Source organism: Vigna radiata, chromosome 6 (assembly GCF_000741045.1).
Source record: "Vigna radiata var. radiata cultivar VC1973A chromosome 6, Vradiata_ver6, whole genome shotgun sequence".
Taxonomy (NCBI): domain Eukaryota; kingdom Viridiplantae; phylum Streptophyta; class Magnoliopsida; order Fabales; family Fabaceae; genus Vigna; species Vigna radiata.
Genome location: NC_028356.1, coordinates 19,852,588 through 19,862,858, shown reverse-complemented (window position 1 = coordinate 19,862,858; position 10,271 = coordinate 19,852,588). Strand labels below are relative to the sequence as shown.

At 31.6% G+C, this 10,271-nt stretch overlaps 1 protein-coding gene and 1 long non-coding RNA gene across 2 annotated transcripts; one reads left to right on the top strand and one right to left on the bottom strand.

The window, feature by feature from the left end:
- Positions 1 to 1,140: 1,140 nt before the first annotated feature.
- On the bottom strand, positions 1,141 to 5,456 carry LOC106764109 (LEAF RUST 10 DISEASE-RESISTANCE LOCUS RECEPTOR-LIKE PROTEIN KINASE-like 2.3). Its single transcript, XM_022782241.1, has 3 exons — positions 4,494 to 5,456; positions 3,687 to 3,719; positions 1,141 to 2,797 (listed from the first exon to the last, which is right to left on the bottom strand). The coding sequence occupies exons 1-3, from the start codon at positions 5,362 to 5,364 to the stop codon at positions 1,530 to 1,532; spliced, it is 2,172 nt and encodes a 723-aa protein (XP_022637962.1). The 5' UTR covers positions 5,365 to 5,456; the 3' UTR covers positions 1,141 to 1,529.
- Positions 5,457 to 8,342: 2,886 nt separating this feature from the next.
- LOC111241797 lies at positions 8,343 to 10,051 on the top strand. Its single transcript, XR_002668080.1, has 2 exons — positions 8,343 to 8,706; positions 9,661 to 10,051. It is a non-coding gene; the product is annotated as an uncharacterized LOC111241797 (long non-coding RNA).
- The last annotated feature ends 220 nt before the right edge of the window (positions 10,052 to 10,271 follow it).

The window sequence follows — 10,271 nt, the reverse complement described above, 5'->3', positions numbered from 1 at the left end:
TTTTTTTCTTCTTCTTTTTTTCAATTTCATCTCAATCTTTTAATTGTTTATAATTTACTTTATTCTTTTAAAAGAGAAATTAATGGAGTCTATTACATTACATTATTAAAAAGTGAACTTTAAGTCTCATTTAACTTTAAAAAAATGATTTATAAAATATGATTTACACTTACTTATATATGTTAAAAGTAGTTTTATCTTTAATTATGAGACTTTCAGCACACTCTCTCACACCGAGACAATATCTCAAGTCTTGAATTAGACATTAACAACATTCAAATAACGACTTAAATAATAAGGTTTAATCATTATGATAGTCCTTATTTTCGGTGACTTTTTTCAATTAGGTCCCTCCTTTTTTCTTTTTCTCAATTGGATCCTTATTTTCGAAAAATTGAAGCAATTAGGTCACTGTCGTTAGTTCCGTACTAACACCGTTAAAAAGGGTGACACGTGTCAGCTCCTGATTTTTTTGAATTTTTTAAATATATATTTTTTAATTTTTTTAATTTTTTTAATTTTTAATTTTTATTTTTTTCTTTTAAAAATAAAATTTGCCACGTGTCAGTTGACATTGTACCACGTAGCAGTGACAGTGTAAAGTGGCACTGACAGTGCCACGTGTCACTGTCAAACCACGTGTCATTGTGTTTGTTTCAATTTGGTCCCTGTATTTTTATTTTGTTTCACTCTACCATCACAATGTCACATAAATCAACTGTCTTTCATTTAAACACATCTTCACAAACAAGTTATCATCATAAGGACTTTTCAAGGCTTGAATCATGGTTGGACTAAGAAGAAAAACTGGTTTTTCTGGTAAACAAGTTTCTTGAGTTAAGAGAGTAACACTTTACTTCATAATTGAACATTAATCTCTCTTTCTCCTTTTCATTTGAAAACCACTTCTCAACTCAATCCCAACTTTTATTCATTGAGCACATCTTTCTCTTCTTTTTTTTTCTCTTGCTTTACTTGTTCAATGCACTTTTTCATTTCTATTTTTTTTTATTTTATTTTTTTTTCTTTCAATTTTCCAATAACCCCAAACTTGAACCATTTTCCATTACTGTACATACATACTCAACTCAACTCAAAGCAAGGATTTCAAAATATTTTTGCATATTCAAGTTTAAAGGATAAAACAAAAACCACTTTCATAGTAATAAGAAAAGAAGTTGAAACTGCCATAAAAATGAAAAGATAAACAAAACTAACAATAAGCAATGATGCAATTTTGTTACGAAATAAAATTACAATACCCATTGTCTTTTATATTTAAGAACACAACAATAATACCCTATCCTTGAAAAAAGAAAAAAAAACAATTATTAAGAAAACCTTAAAGAACGAAATATTTTTCCTGTTATTTTGTAAGCAAGTATAACAACCTTGCTTCTTTTATGATAAGAAAAAGTATAAATGTCTTATTACACATGAAGAACTATAATTGTCTACACTACCAAATAAATTATACAAGGACCAACCTATAACATTAATCCATTATTCCCATCAACATTACACTGAGTTTAAGTTATCTTATTTATGCCGGTTTTAATATTCTTTGGTGAATCCGATGTTATGCTTTCATCATGCTGACTAGTAGAATAAGTGTACTCAGTGACATCAGAGCTAATATCATCATGTTCATATGCTTCAATATTGTAAAAGGAAGGCTTTGGAGGCAATTCAAGGCTTTCAATCACCCCTTCAAGCATTTCTAATACCTTGTTCATTGAAGGACGATCACTTGGATTTAATTGAATACACCAAAGTGCAATTAAGAACATTTTTTTAACTAGAATATTCTCTTCTTCTGAAGCATCTTGCATGTCAATGTTTTTCTCTTTTTGAAATTGATCATAAATCCAGAAAGGAAAATAATTTTGACTTGAATGTTCGGCATCAGGATTTGAGTTCCTTCTCTTACTTGTCATTTCCATCAAAAGCATTCCAAAACTGTACACATCAGCTTTATAGGTTACTCCACCCATATTGTTGTAATATAACTCTGGAGCCATATAACCCAATGTTCCTCTTGCTGCGGTCATATTCACAACACCATCAATTGTAGCATGTAGCTTTGCAAGTCCAAAATCTGAAACCTTTGGAACAAAGTTGTCATCTAAAAGAATATTATGAGGCTTGATATCGAAATGTAGAATTTGCTTATCACAACCTTGATGCAAATACGCAATCCCACGCGCTATTCCAAGAGATATTTCATGTATTTTGTCATGGCTTAAATNGGTGCTTTCTTCTTTGGAGAAAATGTACTTATCCAATGATCCATTTGACATAAATTCATAAATTAGAGCACGTTTTTTTCTATGAACACAATATCCAATAAGCCGCACCACATTTACATGATGTATTGTTCCGATGGTAGCGACTTCATTTATGAAATCTTGTCCATTATCATTGGATTTGNTCAACATCTTTACNGCTACNTCTAATCCACTTCGGAGTTTTCCTTTATATACAGCACCAAAGCCTCCTTGACCCAATTTCACTTTGAAACCTTTGGTCATTTTTTCTATTTCGTTGTATTCGTACCTGATGGGATTTAGATGACTATCAAGCAAGAAATTTTCAATATTTTCATATATTGAAAAATGTCTTCGTCGCCATTTGCAGATGAATAACACAAGAATAAGTACAACTCCAAACAGATATCTGCCTGCCAAAAATATTGGTATAATTTGTCGTCCTATGAATATTGCTCCATCAAAATACTGCATTAATCCAAGAGGGTCGTGCAATCGTTTCGTAATGAATGGTATTCTGGTACGTATTCCTACAAATATATCGCCCTATGAGTAAGAACTAAAAACATACTCCTGTATGATTCATAACTTCGCTCAAGAGCACAAACTAATGAAACTTGTTATATGATGTGATTCAAATTTAGGAATCACGGAGAATGATCTTACCATAAATAATGCCTCTAAGATAAGCTGCAAATAAAAAATATAAGAGAATATATAAATATCGTGTCAATCCAAAAAATGCCACACTTATATAAAAAGAACTTTAAAAAACAAAAGAGCTCAGTATTAGACTTGAGAAAGATAAATAAAAGAACTATAATTCGTTAGTTTCGTGATTTTTTTTTTCTATCTTCAATTCTTCAGTCAACATATTATTATTTTTTTCTTTAGCTATTCTTGGTTTATTCGTTAGTCAATTCGTTTTTGAAAAAAAAACGCGTTAATCAATAGAACTAAAGTTTTTAATATAGTGTCATCTAAAAATAATCTAATTTGTAAGATACTGATAGATACTACAAATAAGGAACCACACTATAGCTGATTATTCACTTTATTATCAAAGAAAAACCGAATGCATATCCCAAAGAAGAGAATACAAATCTATAAAGCAATTAACGAAGGTATTTTCTAGACAGTTAGAGTGTCTAGTCTCTTCCAATTCCCAGCCAATTCTAGCCCCATTCCTCCACTCTCCTTCCACGCCTTATAACCATACAACAGAATTTCTCTTCTCCTAACGTGCCAGCTCAGTAGTTTGTTACATGAAATTCTTCTCATTTTCTCTCTTGCCATTTTGATTCCCTACTTTGCCATTCCTTCCTTGTCTACCATACACCTTAAGTTTTTGGGTTTGGGCCTAACTATTTTTGGGTTCCTATAAGATACTAAATAATAAAGACAGAACTAATTACTTACCTCGAATATGGCCGAAAACCGTTTGCCAAGGTTCTGAAACACAATAAAACAAACAGTAATGTTAATATGAAATTTAGAAAATTAATGAACAAAACTTACTTGGAGAAACAATTAATAGCTTGTTTGTATAAGTAAAAATGACAATTGTAAGAAAATTCACATGATTATATTTAATGACGCACATGAATTTTGTTTTAACGATAAGACAACCTTTAATATGCATCAGAACAATAGAAGGATATTTCGTAGTATCGTTATTGTTTTAACTATAATTGTTATTGTTCTTAACTCAAATGGCCACGGTCATTTCATTTAGCACAATATTAACACTAATTATCTTGGTAACTTTGCATATGTTACTTCTCACAGTTTCTTCATAAACTCTTTTTATTATAACACTAGTTCATAGCCTTATGAAACCACCTCCCTCTCAACCCACTGTAACACCCAACACTATCCATATGGAATTAAAAAAAAGAAGAAGTGAATTTGTTGAAATGATAAAGAAAAGTGAATTAGTACAATTAAAAAAAAAAACCAATGGTATTTATAAAAAATCTAAATGTTAATACAAGGAGTTTTAATAGGCCTATTATATTTTATATTATAATTTAAAAAATAATTGGAAATGCATGTTCTTAAATTTATAACTTCAAAAATAAAAAATTAGTAAAGTAATATACATTTGATTCTTAAAATAGTATAAAATATTAATATGTCTATTAAACCTAAAAAATCATATAATAAAATAATAGTAATAGCAATAATAAGGAAGAATAAAAGGATAGAGAAAGTCGATAATATTACTGCAGTAGTCTCCGATGGAGTTGTCGTAGTAACGACAGTTTTGGGTCTCACATAGGACTTCGCTGCTGGATTCATTGATAAGATGACACACCCTGCCCCTTCCACATCGATCCTCACAAACAATCGGCAACCACGACAACCAAAATCCCTCACTTATTTTGCGTTGGATATCATCATATGTAACATTCCGCTCCGATTTTCCTTCAAGCATTTCAACCTTCCAGCTTTCATCACCATAGTTGGTAAAATTCTGCTTCGGTGTCCAAACCGTAGCCACCATCAGATCGCATCCAACCTTGATGTCCTTCACATTAATAAAAACATCATACGAAGATCCTAATACGGCGTACACGTGCCCTCCGCTGCCACATCCACTCCTGTCCACCTTAACATATCGTGGATCGTCACTCACAGGATTCAAGCAGTTGAAGTATCCTATTCCAACAGTATACCAGTATTCCCAAGTGAAACGCTCCGATCCGAAATCATCTGGGCCAAACGAAGCCGCTAAGAAATAGCGAGGGATGAAAGAGCAATTAGCGTCCTCATCCTGACCTGGGTCTCTAAGAACGATTTTGTATCCCTTGTAATCGATCTCTCGTACAAGGTATTTTGCCGAGGAAAAGGTTAATAAGAGAGTGGCGTTGTTAACGCAATCTAACTCATACCTTCGGTCGCCGCACTGACCAGGGTCGCCTTTCAGCCGAAATGGGTAACTTATGTTGCGAATTTGGCCGCATGATGAAGTAGGACATGGTGGGTGTTGCTTAGCGAGGCAATTATCTGGTTGGAGTAGGAGAATAATTGTAGCCAATATTGATAACAGAGTACCTGCAGAGCAAGAACACCTACTCCACCCTTCATTTTCCATCCTTCAAATTCTGATAATGAAACAACTGTTCTCCCTTCTTTCCTCTATTTATTGCCTAGCATTTTGAATTAAAAGGTGTCCCTCCCTCCCTCGACTTTTCTCCTTGTTAAAAGTATGTTTTTATTCTTTCGCATACCATATTATTCCAAACTTATTTCCAAATTACCATTAGAAAGAGAAATTATTTCTTTGAGAGATGTAAATTTTTACATTTATTTGATACTATTTTTATTTATTTTTTATTTTTTTCTTTCTTGAAAAACTACAAAACTTTATATTTTTTAGATTATTTTATTATTGTATTCTATGTAAAATAAATATAAAAATATGTCATGTATTATTATTGTATTTGAAAATGTGTTGTAAATGCTCACAACATCCGGTGGGGCTGGGAAAAAGGAATTTTTTTCTCTCGAATTTTATATATGTTTTCCAATTGTACTAACTTTTACAATTTTAATTCACATGTACGTTTTAAATCTACCAAATTATTAATTATACTGTAATTTACCATACTTTATACCATTTATTTCTCTTAAATAAGTTTTGTTTAAAGAATATTCATGTTAGTTAGGATGATTTGTTGTTAAAGAATATTTATCTTAATCAAAAGTGATTTATTGTCAAATAATATTTGTCCGGATTATTCAGGAGCGAATACAAGTTGCAAAAATGCTCCTGGATCATGCAATATTAGGAAGTCTAATTGTTGTTTGAGAACTTGACAAACAAATTAGTTTAAAAATATCTTTAGTGATTTCCCTTTCCTATTTTGTTATGTTACAATTGTTTTACTAATTTAAATGAGAAATTTTCCAAACTCAATTTGCGAAAATCATTGTCCATTAGTCCAATTGATACAAACCTATTGTCTAGTTGCACACTTTCAAACAATACTTACCAATATAAAAATTGTTGATTTACCCATTACCTAAATATTCCTTTTGTGTTGTTCTTTTTTTTACGTTTATTTGCAAAAAGAAGATATTTATGAAAACAAGTTTTTAAAAAAATGTCTTTAGACAATTTGGCAGTCAAACTTAAAGTTGGATTTGGCGTTTCTTGTCAAATGCAGTCTATTTCGAAAATTATTTGATTATAATATAAATATGATTCATTTATTTTTTCATCAAACGAAAGCTTTGTGAAAAGTTTTTAAAAATTTCAAAATACAATTTAATTCTCTCTTATTGTGTTTTGGTCAGATTTCAACGAAAAACCTTAGCTTTCCGTTAGCTTCCACAAAGTACCAAAATTCCCCAAAAGGTCTAACCAAAATTCACTTTGATCCATTTAAGAATCTTTCTAATTCAGCTGGGGATTCCCCAACATACCTAGACTAGCTGAACCATTATTAGAAGCCACAAAAGAACCATAACCAAAAACTCTAGTCTTAGAGGCATAGCTTGTGGATGATCTTTTGTTGCGTCATGAAACTTGAGTGAATTTTTCTTAGCATTATCTGTAGTGAACCTACTTTGATTCCCATTAAATAGTCATTTCTTTCTTTAGATAAAAGACTTGATTGGATACTTAAGCGATTGCTTAATTCATGATGATGTAATACATATAAACTATTTTAGTGTAGTTGTTATATTTAGTACCTTGTGTGTTTAAACAACATAGATTATTCTGGTGTAAATGTATTAGAAAGTTTTGTAATTAGAAGCATGTATAACATTATAAAATATTTAATAAAACATGTTATATAGCTCAGTGCAGAAGAAAAACAATTTTATATTAGTTATAGTTAAAATACGATTTTTATATCGATTCTAAAATTGGTATAAAAGTAATGGTTATAGAAAGTATTGAACATCGATTTTGGAACGCGAGCATGAATCAATGGCCAAATGCGAACTCTTTCGACGAAAGAAAAGGGGGAGTGAAAATTCACTAGAAGACCAAATGAAGTGAAGAGAGAAAACTGCAAAGAAGAAGATTCAATATTTGTACCGGTTATAATAACTAATTTATATAAAAAAATTTCTCAAATATTACAAAAATGTTATAACATATCTTTCTATACTAGTTTTAACTCTAGAAAATCTTGCATTATTTATAAAATTAATATTGGATAAGTTTTTGTTGTAAGAACCAAGAAATAAATAGCATATTGTGTAAAGATTAAATACTTATTAAATAGCGTTATAATTAAAAGGTTTAAACTCTTTCTTATCTTTAAGTTAAGTTCTGATGTTCAGTTTAATCCTCGTTTTTTAAAATGTAATCCTGATATGAAAAATGTATTAAATTAGTCCTCATAACAGCACTTAATGAATAATAAATCACAAATTTTCATAGGTATCCAATATTTTGTGATTTGTTAACCGAAGGTGTTATGAACAACAAATCACTTGATGAAAAACTTATGATTTGTTAATGAATAAGACTGATTTGATACATTTTTTATATCATAAGGACTAAAAATTGATATTTTAAAAAACGGAAACTAAACTGAAGACGAGAACTTAACTTAGAAACAAAAAAGGGTTTAAACCTAATTAAAACGATTGAGTTAGCATAATGCTAAAGTTGTGCGGTACGAGTAGTGCTGAGCTCAAAGCAAGGGAAGACCAAAATAGGTTTTGTTTCTTTTTTATTAGTGGCTAAGAATCCCTCATTTTCATTCACCCCTTTGTTTTTTTTATGGTCAAATACCTCTTTTGGTCCCAGTTTTGGTTACGAATATTCGAAATGGTCCTCATTTTATTTTTTGGTTCAATGTGGTCCTAAAGAATATAATTGTGTTCAATTTAGTCCTTTTTCTGTTCAATGTAGTCCTAAAGAACATAATTTATGTTCAATTTAGTTCTTGTTTGTGGTTCACGGAATTTGTAAAAAGGACTAAATTGAACTCAAATTAAGTTCTTTAGGACTACATCGAAAAAAAAATAAAATGAAGACCATTTTAAAATTCGTAACCAAAACTGGGAAAATAAAGGTATTTAACCTTTTTTTATTTGTCATTGGTGAATCCTAGGTTAAGAGAGGAAGAGAGGTTTGAAGCGTGAAAGCGAGAGAAAGGAGAGCATCCAATCCTCAATCCGACACGAGCAAATTCGGTGGTGAGTGAGAGCTGAGTATGGAAGAAGGAGTTTAAGCGATTAAAGGTTATCCCGCGAAGGCGATAGGGGGAGGGGCACTTCGCGGAAGGTTTCGAGGCAAACCTTTAGGGGATTTTGGGCTTTTGAGCGGAGGAAACAAGTTTTGGGAGCCAGAGAGTGAATGCAGGAGCGGGGGAGCGAGATACATGAAGTTTGAGTAGAGGGTTGTCGTAACGGGTGAAATTGAATCAGTACAGGGAGTTAACTCGGTGTGTGTTTTTTTTAGATGCTTGCGGTATGATAATTGTGCATTCTTTTTACTTCTGCGTGGCTAGTATAAACCTTTTCGGTTGTATGTATGTATTGACCAAGCGAACATGATAATTATAGGGTGTTATAATTCTAAGGGTAAACGAGACATGGTATATTTATATGATGTTATAGTCTTGTTAGTTGTTTTGGGTATTATTATATTTGATGAGATTGAACTGAAATGGGCATCACAAATTTATACCCTATATGTTTGCTTACGATTTTGAGTCAGAGGTAAAATCCCAATTGAATGAAAAGATATGAATAAAGTATTAGTGAATAAAGAATCTGGAGAATGTAATTGTGGATTGTTGTTATTGAGTTTAGTTTACTTGGGAATGTGTTTAAAGTTAAATTAACCTCTATTTGACCTGATAAGTATAGCTTGTGGTGATGAAGATATTCATCAATGTTTAGACTGATTAAGGTCTCTAGGAGTTAAGGTATATTGTTGGATGGCAGTGGTTAGTGAAGATTTTCTAAATGGTTAAGTTATGACTGCAATAGTGTGATATGGGATTTCTGGAATTGAAACCCAAGGGGTGAGGAGTTGGTTAAATGGATTGTTGTGACAATTATCGTGTATTAGAGGTAATGTCATGTTGTAGTACTATCTTATGGTTTTAACAAAATTTTTTAATATTTGTTACTTTAAGGACTAAAAAAAACTGGAATGTGACATTTATACCTGATAAATTTAAACCAGTATAATATATCGCTAAAAAAAGTTTTTTTTTTTTATTGAGTATAAGAAATATAAATTCAAACCATTATTTGCATTTATGATCATCAAACTTTAATACAGGATTGATCTTTGAATTTTAGACATATTTAATCTTTTAAGTCCTAGTATGATTCATAAAGCCATCTTTTATCCTTCCATAACTAATTTTTTTATCCTTTATTAGTATTTATTGGTTACTTTTTGTTTTGGTAGATAATTTTGGAAACCGAGACACTAATCTTGACGATGTGGCTCTGCTAATTTCTGGTGTTCGGATGGACTGGATCAGTGGTTTCTGTTGCGTTTTGATCGTCTGTTCGCCTTCAATCTCGACTGTCTGGCAATCTCTGAACTATGACCGAGAGAGGGATACCTGCAAAGGCACTCCGACGCTCAAGTTAGGCGTGTTATAAGGGAAGAACCTCAGTTCCTTTTGAAGGATTCTCAGTGGAAGAGAATAAAGTCTCAATGATATGAATAATGTGTATGAGAGGTGTGAACGAAGCGTACCTGGCTGACGACTCTGGCTCTTATTTTATAGACTCGGTATTGATATGAGATCAATGAAATATCAACAGAATAAAATATAAACAACCTTACCTGATATTCCAAAAACGGCTTCTATAGATATTATTTTATTTGCGGTATCTTTGGTGAATTTTCTTTAAAAGTTTTCGAGCCCAATAACGAGATTATCGGCCCAATTTTAATGATCAGGATCAGCCTTTCTATAGCCCAATTATATGACGTTCGGTATAACCGTCCGCCAGATATATCGTACCGTACATCATCCCCCAAGTCTTTGATAACCGTTCGGTTGGTGG